This window comes from Antrostomus carolinensis, unplaced genomic scaffold (genome assembly GCF_000700745.2).
Source record: "Antrostomus carolinensis isolate BGI_N321 unplaced genomic scaffold, ASM70074v2 scaffold42322, whole genome shotgun sequence".
In the NCBI taxonomy this organism is placed as follows: Eukaryota; Metazoa; Chordata; class Aves; order Caprimulgiformes; family Caprimulgidae; genus Antrostomus; species Antrostomus carolinensis.
Window position 1 is genome coordinate 14,741 of NW_010299681.1, and position 12,318 is coordinate 27,058.

The 12,318-nt window shown below is 41.4% G+C and overlaps 1 protein-coding gene across 1 annotated transcript; it reads right to left on the minus strand.

The window, feature by feature from the left end:
- Positions 1-920: 920 nt before the first annotated feature.
- On the minus strand, positions 921-6,344 carry TMEM50B (transmembrane protein 50B). Its single transcript, XM_010162870.1, has 6 exons — positions 6,169-6,344; positions 5,439-5,551; positions 4,031-4,098; positions 3,236-3,328; positions 2,972-3,029; positions 921-1,281 (listed from the first exon to the last, which is right to left on the minus strand). The coding sequence occupies exons 1-6, from the start codon at positions 6,265-6,267 to the stop codon at positions 1,236-1,238; spliced, it is 477 nt and encodes a 158-aa protein (XP_010161172.1). The 5' UTR covers positions 6,268-6,344; the 3' UTR covers positions 921-1,235.
- Positions 6,345-12,318: the final 5,974 nt, after the last annotated feature.

The following is a 12,318-nucleotide window of genomic DNA, read 5'->3' on the forward strand; positions in this document are numbered from 1 at the left end:
AAAGTTTTTAGATATGAGATTCAAATGCTTTAAAAACCACATCGAACTCATAAGATAAGGAAGTCACTAACAGCAAGATGAATATACCACATCAGTCCAAAGCTGTACCACATCACTGTTCTCCCTGCCTGTATACTCCAGCTACACAAAACTGGATTTCAATAATGGAAGTATTCCCATAACGTGCCCATGAAATTTAGGAGATAAATAACATTTTAACTGGGGCAAATGGCAGTTCTAAAACTGGCAATGATTTCAAGAAAAAACTGGTAGCAATAAATACATCTACTATATCCCCACTTGAAATGCTTGCCTTTTAAACAGAAAAGGTAATAGGTAGCAGGATAACCGTTCATTTATCAGCAAAAAGCTTCCCCTGAAGAAAATTATGCTAGTGTAATTTTAAACACGTTAGTCTGACTCTCATTTATTCTTTATATTCCTTAGGTATGACCAGCATCAGTGTTTGGTTGTTTGGGGTTTTTTTTAAATTCTAATAGCAGTAAATACATTAAATACTAATTGGCATCTATTACACTAAACAGCATGAAAATAATTCCAAGGACCGTAGTGCCACCAAATGTCATTTGTGCTACAGCAATCCGAAGTCAACAACAGTTTGATTTGCCATGCAGAATCTGCTTAATATAGGGCCTTGTTTAAAAATTCATAACCTTTTACAAAAAAATAGCTACTTTATATTTTTCTGAACAGTTATATAAAATTCTTAAAATCAGCTCTTATCTCAGCATACAATAGAATTTCCCCCCGTTAAATACAGGCTTAGCTGGGTCACTTCCATGCGCTGACTACTCCTCCAGGTCACCCAGGCAGCCCTTGCTGTCAGCCCTTGCTCACCTATGCCTGAAAGGAATAAACCCTTCTACAGGGCACGGGCTTTATCCTGCTCGTTCACAACTAGTTCCACTGAAGTCTCTGACACATGGGAAGGTTTGGAAGATGAAGTCTTAGGAGTTGATGGAAACCCATGTATTTGAAGAAATAAGCCTGAAGGTTCCAGAAAGAAAGCCTGACATTCCCTTTTTAAGATATATACAGTCATATGTACATATTCACAAATCTGTCCTGTGAAAAGAGGGAGCTTATTACAGAAACTGTAATTTGTCTCGGTTCATACAATTTAGAAAGCAAAACAAGAACAAATAAATGTAAATATATCTACATACATAGTACGACATAGCAACTATGGAATAGACAATGCTGTATGTGATCTCTCATCCCCATAACTCTTCTGTTCTTCCAAACTTGTAGATCAGAGTACTAAAAGGAAAAAAAAATTAAAAATCAGACCATATATAGGTGGAAAAGGTAATTTTAATAGTAACCTTATAAGCTTATACTGTCTACACTGCAAAATCAACATCCCTTCAGTAACCTTAACTTTTATTCAAGTCATTATCTGGTTTTTATACCTAGATTTCTTTTAGTATGCATTGCTAAAACTATGAGATCCAGGTGAAAACTGCTCAAGTAATAAAGTAGCCAGACTCACAGTAAAAGCACCTGCCCTTCTAAAGGAAAAAGTTTTGGTATTGAAGAGATTCTAGGACCAATCCACAGAGGTACAGAGCAGCAATATTGAGGGAACAAAACCAAGCCAGATTTCCTTACTGTTCATTATCCTTTATATTTTCCTTAGAGTCAACAAACAGGTGATAAAGAAGGGCACAGTCATACTAAATCGTAAGAGAATGAAGAGGGAGGGAGATGAGAGATACTGACACCAAGAACAACAGTAACAAGCAATGATAAGTAAAACAAGCCAGACACCATGGGAATTAAGGAGAGAGAAGAACTACTCATACAGCATGTTAAACTAAGTAAACAACTGGTGAAGTAACATCCAGGGCTGAAGCACAAGTCCCAGGTGAGACACATGGTTCAGGGAATACAGACATCATGGAACAACACTGATGGAAGAGAATCTAATTTAATCGGAACAAAAGTTTGGGGTAAGGACATTGTGAAGGGCATCGCTGATTTACCCAGGTCTGGTCTAAGGAAAAGAGTCTACAGCAACGGATGGACTTAGCAAATGTTACTGCCTAAAGTGCATGGTGGCATAAAAACCTTATTTTTTTTTTAAATAAAAAGGTTGTAATTTGTCTCACAGTTCATACCTCGAGAACAGATTTCAGAAGATAAAGAAAACTTGAAGTGTCATATGATGTACTTAGTGATATGGAGCAAAATAAAATAAATTTATTTAAGCATAATATTACAAAACATACCATCGTGCTCTTAGAATAAAAATTATCACTCTTAATAACTGAAAGCTCATCTAGTAGAAACAAATCTAAGTGCATCATTGATCAGATAATCGAGCCATCGGTACAAAATAGTCAGGAAAAGGGCAACAGGATCTCCTACCTAGTGCTGTAAGGATATATGCCAAGGTGTGTGTAGTGCAGAGATGAAAGCATTATTGCCCTTATCCAAAGACAGTATCTCACTCAGAATACTGTCTATATCCTTGGTCATTCACATTCTAGAGCTGTAAATTCAGTGAGATCAAAAAGAACCGGACTAAGGAAGGGAATGAAGAGTCTCTCATGGGCTGAGAAGGGGCAAATAAAACATTGTTTCTAAGCACTGGAGCAAAGGGAGTAGAAAAAATAGCAGAGTAAAAAAAAAAAAAAAGTGTTTAAGAAATAGTTTGCTCAGTTTATGCACTGAATAATATCACATCAGTTCTCTGTATGTCAGTTTACCTAGGGACCCAAGAGGTCCCTTTGGCTTACATGCCACCCTCCTCAAGTAAAGGTCGGGGTGGGCAATAAATTTAAATATGGAAGGTCCCGCATTGAGAGTGGCAAACTCCACGTTGTGGAAGGTCCAAGCCTGGAGTCAGCCTCCAGCTTTCAGAATGTACTTTCCAGTATCAATGTACATGGAAACACGTAAGTCAGATACCCCTTTGTAAGGAGGGAAACTTGCCCAGATAACTTACCTGAAAAATATCAACGCATTTTGGAAAAACACTGCTAATCCAGGGTAAACATTAGTGTCTGCAAAGTAAGTAACAAAGGAAGTATTACATTATTTTGTACTGGAAGGTGTATTCAAAACACTATTCCTAGTAAAATTCACTGACTACAAAACTAGATGGTGTGGTTCTGACAAGAACAGAGCACACACTTCCATTCTTCTGGATTTTCTGTCTTTTGGCTGACAGCAAAAGTACTTTTCTATATGTGGAAATCAACAAACTTACTTTGTGTAACATATGCTCCAAAAAGAATCCACATTGAAGCAATAAGTGAACCAAACATCAACATAAAGCCAATGAAGAGCCAGACACGAGCACCTGCCGGAAAAAGTAAAACCTCTGAGAACCACGTAGAGTACTGTCCATAGTAACAGATGATCCAATTATGATCCAATACATTGTCTCGCTGAAGGCACAAAAAGAAAGCATTAAACACTGTATCAAGGACAAAATAAACCAAAATTTGCCTTCTCTAGTAACACACATAGTAGCTGGATTCCCCTTATTTTAGTGAGCAGACACAACTACCAGAAATTTCCCCTCATCTGCAGGGAATGCCTATAACATCGTTTAACACAACCTGGAGTGGACTAACGATGAGGAACTTTGCCAAAGCTACAGCGTTTCTGAGGTTAGGACAGCATTCCAACAGCATACATAGAGCAAACGCTTCCCCTGTTTACTTCAGAAGGAGATTTTCAGATGGGCAACATCTACCACAGCTAGACATTGCCTGCTGAAAAAGGAAGATGATGCCATTGAAAAGAATCAACCTACTCACTCATGGGAAAGGAGAAATATTTCTATGCAAAGATTCTCTCGAGCTGATTTAGGAATGACATGCAAAAAGACATCATATGCTATCATATCTCCATGTGAGAGTTTTGTAAAGAAATTAACTTCAGAGAAGTTCTCTCCTACCCCTTAACTTCTCATTATTATTTAACCACCACCTAGGAAAAAAAAAATAATCTAAATAATCAGTCTTTCAACTCAGCATGAATTTCAGAGTTAATTTACCTGTTCTTCCTAAACATCCATCACTGTAGCTGTCTCCTCTCACCTGTGCATTTGATACAGCATTTATCCTAGGAATAAAAGAAAGCGTACATACTTCAGATTATTAGAAAATCAATTAAAAGTTGTAAGTAAAAAGCTAGCTTTTTTTGAGATGCAACAAATTCTGGGAAAATGACTTGTCATTCTGTACAGTCACGTTATTACACATCCCTTAATGGAAGGATTCCAACTGGATTTCAAGCAAACCCCGTATTTGTTTGTAAGTTTTACTTAAATTTTTACATTAACAGATCTGTAAGGTGAAAGAATTGTGAGTGATTGAAGTTTTTCTGGTCACTTTATGGCTGTTAAAGTTTTTAAAAATATCTAAAGCTGCTTCTAAAGCTGCTTCAGTAACAGCCAATAACACAGTGCTGTCATGATTACAAGTTGCTTTCCTTCACCATGAATACCATAAGTATTCAAGTGAGAGATGTCCTGTAAGGAGGAACAATACATTTTCTTAAAATGAGTTACAGTGCTGAGAAAACAAAAATCTCAGAAACTTCCAGATATCAAGTGTTAAGAAGGTCTTGCATGTCCAAATGCATCCTTTTCTTGCCAATATTGAACAATTCAATATAAGCTATTATTTCTTCAAGCTTGCCACATTTATATCTTTACAACAATAGCTATAATACTACTACCTCTCCCATTTGAGGAAGTTTTTGGCCAGAGACAGCTGTAAAAATTATTCAAGAACAGGAGAAAACGCAGTTAAACATTTTGTATTGAGGTAAGTAACTGGTCAACTTTACATTAATTTTGATCTAGGAATCATAGAATCATAGAATGGTTTGGGTTGGAAGGGACCTTAAAGATCATCCAGTTCCAACCCCCCTGCCATGAGCAGGGACACCTTCCACTAGACCAGGTTGCTCAAAGCCTCATCCAGCCTGGCCTTGAACACTTCCAGGGAGGGGGAATCCACAACTTCCTTGGGCAACCTGTGCCAGTGTCTCACCACCCTCACAGTGAAGAACTTCTTCCTAATATCTGATCTAAACCTCCCCTCTTCCAGTTTAAATCCATTTCCCCTTGTTTTGTCATTAACTGCCCTTATTACAGAAAGCCACTGTCTTGCCTGCTGTCTTGCATTCAGCTCAAGTGCACAGGAAAAGCAATTTACCCTAAACAGATGGGGGGACAGACAGAACAATGACTGAACAGACTATGATCAGAAACAAAGGCCACAGGTGAAAGAAAAATGACCTTCACATTGCCATGCAAAAAGGTAGGACAAGATTACTCGTAAGTAATTTATAACCAAGTGATTCAAAGTTTTCTCATATGCCATACTGTCTAGTAAAAACCATGTTTAATAGCTCATGTTTATTTAATTAAGAAGTCCCTTTATACACACACTTACATGAAAAAAGCTAGTGTTGAAAACACCCCACAGGTATGAAACGCGTGGTTCATTTGTTCTGGCTTAGGGTAAACTACTGCAGCATCTATCATTATCCACCAACCTGTGAAAAACTAGAGATAAAACAGACAAGTATTATGAGGCTAGAAGGGTACAGAGACAGGCAGACACAACGTGGCAACAGTTCACACATACCACTGGTTTAACTGCATTTTAACAAGTACAAACTATTCCAGAAAGTTATTAGCTCTAAGTCAGACTCTAAATCTGTTTGATACTCACGTTCTGCAAAAACCTTAATAGTGATGTTTTCAGAGGAGCATCAGGGAATCAGTCACGTTTTCTATTCAAATTAAGTATCAGTGTATAGTTAAATTCAACACAGCTTTAAGAACAAGAATCGGGATTCTAAGCACATGTAAGAGACAAACTATGTACAACACAGGTGTTCCAACATATCTAATTATGCAAAATAATCCACTAGGAATTTCAATCTTTTTAGAAGAAGAGATAGCACAACTGGGACATAATTACTGGACAAAATGCAAAGTTATGTGACCTGTAAAAAAGCTGCCTAAGAACTACTCTTTAAAAAAAAGTTAAAGAAATGTACTGGATTAAGGTGCAGTTAAAGAGAGAACCTTCACATTTTATGAAACAAAAATGTAACTGTTTGTCATACTTCCAAATTTGTCAACGCAGTTACGACTCACATCCTCTCAAAACTTACCAATACACCCGCAACTATCGAAGCGATGGCATTTCTTCTTTCGCTCCAGTCAATACACTCACACTCTGGCCACCTGAAGTTGTCTAGGAATCCTGCCATTTCCTCAAAGATTAGATTGCCCTTCTTATTTGGTACTGATACATTAATTCTTCCATTAACAACTGTGTCCTAAACACCTGAAACACAGCCAACGACGCATTTAATGCAAAACAGTACAATCTAGAGGTGTCTGACAACTGTCACAAGCAATCTTTAAAAATGTCTTGGTTTTTAGTGAATTTTGGTTGGTTTACAGAATTAAGTGTTTCATATACTCTGTGGATTCTATATTGAGCTAATTAAAAAAAACCAACAACAAAACAAACAACAACCTTACACGCATTACAAAATAAAATCACACAACCCCAAACCTTATGCATTACATATAAATTATTCTATGTGAAACAGAAAAGAAATTAAATAGAATGTGCTGTTTGTTCAAATGTATGAAACAAAAAGATAAAAACAAGCAAAAAAGCAGGAGCAAAAAAGCAGATACTTCAATCTAAGTTTCATCTTCAAACCATAATCCTCTCCCTGGGCATTAGCAGTCAGAAAACTAAGATACACACAAGAGGGCTTCATAAGCAGAGCAGACCGTGGTGACTCACAGCCACTCCTCATGCCATTCTATTCTCTTTCAGAATTGTCAACTTCTGTGTTTTCCCAACCTGCCATAAATAATTCCCAGATGCTTGTTAAAGGCTAACAACAGACAAATGTCCTTTATGATTATGTTACAGGAAAGAGAGAGGAAGAACATTTTTCTGGTTAATAATGGTAATTACAAGTCTACAGTAAGAAGTGAAATGTCAATAAATAAATAAATAATTCATCTGCCTACACTAAAAACAAGAGGCCACCTCCTATGAATAAGATAAAAAAGTTTGTCCTCCTGAACCTAGTTCCATAAATCCATCCATAATTATGATGCTACCTTGAAGCATTAAAATCAGTCACCCAATTCCAAAATTATTTTACTTTTGTACGGTGTCTGGGCTCCACTGTGCAGTTATTTCCCCAGATTCCACTTTCACCAAGTCATTCCCAGATTCCTGTTCTTTCCACAACTCTCACGCAGCGTTGCCGCGCTGTTCCACTGGGGATTTACGACTGCGCCTACAGCCCTTCCTTCTTTCCCACTCTTAAAATGGCTCCATCTGTAATTTATTTGTTCCTCTCCAAACCCTGAACGTGCCTCTTCCTCCTCCTGCAGCAATCCCTCCCTTCCCCTCCCAGCTCCTTGCCCACCCACCCTGGAACACAGCTCATGGTTCCCACTGCTGTCCTCCCTCCTGACTCCAGGGTTCTCCCCCCGTGGCTCGTGGCCCGGTGCAGCTTGCCACAGCTGGGAGTAAAGAGACAAACGTGCTGTGCTGTTTCTTCTCCAACACAACGGTGGTTATGGCAAATCTACCAAAGTTCTTACCTTGCCTGTAAACACACTTTCAGTGGTTTTCAGAATGACTGAAGCTCTATTTCTTCAAAGCTCTATTTTCCTTTGGAATTTTTCCCATAATGGACCATTTAAATAGTATTAACACATAAATAAATAAAATCACCCCCTTCAAACATAAAGTTCTACTGCAATTCAGAAAGCAGGTCAAGAAATACCACTGGATAAAACAATTTCAGGTATGTCAACAACAACATAAATTATTTTTTTACCCTCTAATCTCTACCTGGACGCCATACAGAAGTACCTCGACAGGCTGGAGAAATGTGCTGAAAGGAATGTCATGAAGTTCAACAAGGGGAACTGCCCAGTTACCTGGGGACAAACAACTCCATGCACCAGTATGTGCTGGGGAGGTGCCCAGCTGGAAAGCAGCCTGGCAGAAAAGGCCCTGGGGGTCCTGGGTGGACACCAAGCTGAGCTGAGCTACAATGTGCCCTTGTAGCAAAGAAGGTGAATGGTATCCTGGGCTGCATGAGGAGGAGCGTTGCCAACAGGTTGAGAGACGGTCCTTCCCCTCTGCTCAGCATTGGTGAGGCCACACCTGGAGTGCTGTGTCCAGTTCTGAGCTCCCCAGTACAAGAGAGACATGGACATACTGGAGAGAGCCCAGCAAAGGGCCACAAAGATGACAAAGGGATCAGAGCATCTCTCCCAAGAGGAAAGGCTGGGAGAGCTGGGACTGTTCAACCTGGAGAAGAGAAGGCTCTGGGAGATCTCATCAGTGTATTTAAATTCCTCAAGGGAGGGTGCAAAGAGGATGGAGCCAGGCTCTTCTCAGTGGTGCCCAGTGACAGGACCAGCGGCACAAACTGAAACACAGGAGGTTTCCTCTGAACATCGAGAAACACTTTTTTGCTGTGAGGGTTGCCGAGCACTGGAACAGGCTGCCCAGAGAGGTTGTGGAGTCTCCATCCCTGGAGATACTCAAAAGCCATCTGGGCAACTGGCTCTGGGTGGCTCTGCTTGAGCAGGGTGGGGTTGGATCAGATGCTCTCCATAGGTGCCTTCTAACCTCAACCCTTCTGTGATATTTAAGAAATAGCCTGTTAAATTCTTGCCTGACTTAATGAAATAAATCTTCTCACTGCTACAAAAATGCTCTAGTTAAAAAGGCTGAAACTGAATTAAAAAACATTCATTCCCTTCTCTGATTTAAAGGGGATATATGGTTTGCTTTGCCAGCTAATATAATTAAGCCAACTTCCAATCCAAAAACTTAGTAAATCTTTAGTAAGACACTTTCAACTTTGCAAAGTCAGTAATGGATTTTTCACAACTGCATTAGTGACAAATGAGGAAAGCTAGGGAGACTAGAAAACAAGTTTTGGGTTTTTTTATACCTTCTAAGATACAGGTCAATCTCCTGCCAAAGCACATTATTTTAACATAAATTGTATTTTTGGTGCTTGATACTAGCTCACAGACCTGCACTTTGCTTTAACCTTCTCTCCGTGCTCAAGAGAAGCATCCTATATAACGTGAATAGGTGTCTTTCCACAGCAAAGACTAGTAACTGACAATACAATTCTGTTTCACTGGAGTAAGATGACAAACACAGGGAAACAAGGGGCACAGAATTTGCAACAGATCACAGACAAGAAGTCAGGAGTTATTTCTACATGTGTTTAATGCTAGAAAGTAGCTTTGGTACTGCAAAGAAAGCTTCATGCTAGAGCAGGCGTGCAAGAATACGATCAGCAGTAAAAGGAAACAGAGGTGCTAATGCCCCTGCTCATCTTCTAATGTGATCTAAACATTAACTGATGCCTCCCAGAAGCCTGCAAAGCACTTTCATAGAGGTATTTCGAGAGAGCCCCACTCAATTTAACAAGAAAAAGAATTAAACATTTCTCTCACTGCTGACACAGCTCCATACGGGTACAGACCTGACAGATACAGAACTACAAAGCAGTGAGACACCATTTCTTCCAGTGTCACTGAACACACCAACGTGTGGATATTCCTGTCTTTGTGAGGGGACAATGCCATCTCTGATGAAACGCACACCTGATCGAGGACACCCATGTGTAGAGGGCACAACAAATAAGGACGGGGGGATTCTCAGAGAAAAGGACAGCAGGCAGCAGACTTCAGGATGCCAGAACAATTCATCCAGCCTGAAGTCCAACCAACTACTTTCCTGTGCTCTCATTTAAAAGGGAAGCATCGTGCCCATCGGACTTATTGGAAGGACCAACAGTACCGAGCCAACCCACATGCAGCAGGTTGGCCGCTCTCTCACAAGCTGTTAAATGAGCAGCCAGCTATTATACAGCATTGGTTTGAATATGTAAGAGGAAAGGGGTACGCTGATACCCTAGAGGGAAGGGATGTCATCCAAAGGAACGCTGACAGGCTTGAGGAGTGGGCCTACGCCAGCCTCATAAAGTGCAACAAGGCCAAGCGCAAGGTCCTGCACCTGGTCTGGGGCAATCTTCAATACCAGTGCAGACTGGGGGAGGGATGGAATGAGAGCTGCCCTGTGGGAAACAGGACGTGAGTCAGCACTGCACATTTGCAGCCTGGAAAGCCAATGGTATCCTGGGCTGCATAAAAAGAGGCAGCTTCAGGGAAGTTAACTGCTCTGCTCCACTCTCATGAGACCCCCACCTCTGGAGCACTGCATCCAGCTTTGGGGTCCCCAGCACAAGGCAGACATGGACCTGTTAAAACAAGTCCAGAGAAGGGCCACAAAAATGATCAGAGGGATGGAGCACCTCTCCTATGAAGAAAGGTTGAGAGTTGGAGTTGGTCAGCCTAGAGAAGAAAAGGTCTGGGAAGACCTTATTATGGCTCTTCACTATTTAAAAGAGGCTTATAAGAAAAACAGGAGAGAGACTTTTTATCAGGGCCTGTAGTAACAGGACAAGGGGCAACGGTTTTAAGCTGAAAGAGGGTAGATTTAGACTAGACATTTGGAAGAAATTCTTTATGGTGAGGGTGGGGAGACACTGGAACAAGTTGCTCAGAGAAGACATGGTGCACCACCATTGGAAGTGTTCGAGGTCAGGCCAGACAGTGGCTTTGAGCAACCTGATCTAGTGAAAGATGTCTCTGTCCATGGCAGGGGGACTGGACTAGATAATCTTTGGACTTCCTTCCAACCCAAACCATTCTATGATTCCATGTTAATGTTCCATGCATATGTAGTTCTCAACACCCCTAGCAAAGAAGGAAGAAAATAAAAAGCTGTATTTCAACTGTGAAAGACCAGGGACACTGTGAAGCTTAGTCTCCATCAAGACCACAAGACCTAGGTTAAGGTTTATCCTCATATGGGTTAATGTGGACACATACATAGGTTTTAGCCCAAACACGTCCTACCATACAGCCAGAAACCTGATGAAGACAGATGCTTTCAGATTACTTTCTCACCTGGACAGAAGTACTGAACTCACTCTCTCGGTTTAAACTTTTCCACCCACGTATTTCGCTGCCAGGAAACAGGTAAAACCCCTTGCGTTAGCTGTCCTTCAATGCCCTTCCTCCAGCCTGTCTCCTCCCCTTTCCCAAGGGCAGACAGGCTCTCCCACTGTTCTCAGGAAACATTTCTCACCCAGTTCCAACAAACAGAAACACAAGAACACTCGCAAGAACAAACTGGTGACGGAAGAACTGACAGTTACACTCCCTGTAAAAATAACACTTGGGAGATGCCAGCACTCAGGTTAAAACAACCAGCATGTTATTCAGGCACAGAGCTCAAAAGTTTCAACTGAAAATCAGCTTTTCTCTTCCAAAATTAACTGATTTCATTTGAACAAGATATTAAAGCAGTTGCAAGAAAGTATAAAAAGCCTGCACAAAGAAAAGCTGCGCAAGGGCCACGGAATACCAGCAGGCTGGCAAAGAACAGAACCTCCTGTGTCCAAAGGGGAAAGTAAAGGAGAGGAGGAAGAGAAGAAATTTAAAGTCGAGAAGAAAATCCTATTTTCCTCAAAGAAGACAGCATTTTCCACGAGCAACCCATCAGAAGATGCTTTAAGCCACATACCTTCTCCATATGCTATGGAAAGGTACTGGCAGAGCCGCCATCAGGAACTCACGTGAACACTTCTGTCAAGTCCACCGTAATTTTTTAAAGGGGGGTCTGTCGACCACTCACCCATTTCACTGACCACACGCAGTTTCACTTTCGGTTTCCCACACACCACAGCACAAGGCTGCACTCTCTAGTTTTTAAGTATTACAGTAAAATAAGGAGAAGAGAAAGGAATTTTTAAACGAACTTACACAAAGATAAGGCTGTGTGGCACAATTATTAATCAAGCAACCGCCCGAGGCGAGCGTGCGCGATGCTCAGCGCCAGGGCGGGGTGGCTGCTGGCTCCAGCCGCGTTCTTTGCCAGCGCTGCCAGAGCCTGGGGACTCGACAGAGGCAGGAGAAGGATCAGTTCTGCAGTGACCCGCAGGCCTATTGCTGCTCACACGAGTTCGCTACAGGCACCGACATTTATCTAACGGGCTGAAGCCGTGGCGGGGCCCTGCGCGGCGGGATCCCGAGCTGCAGCCAGGGTCAGGCACCGGCCGTCGCGCTGAGGGCGGCGCTACTCGGGAAACATTTAAAAGTTATTATTTTTAACCATTCCACCCGCGGACCGTGGGCGCAGCCCAGCGCCACCGCGTCCCGTCCCGGCTGGGGACAGACCCGAC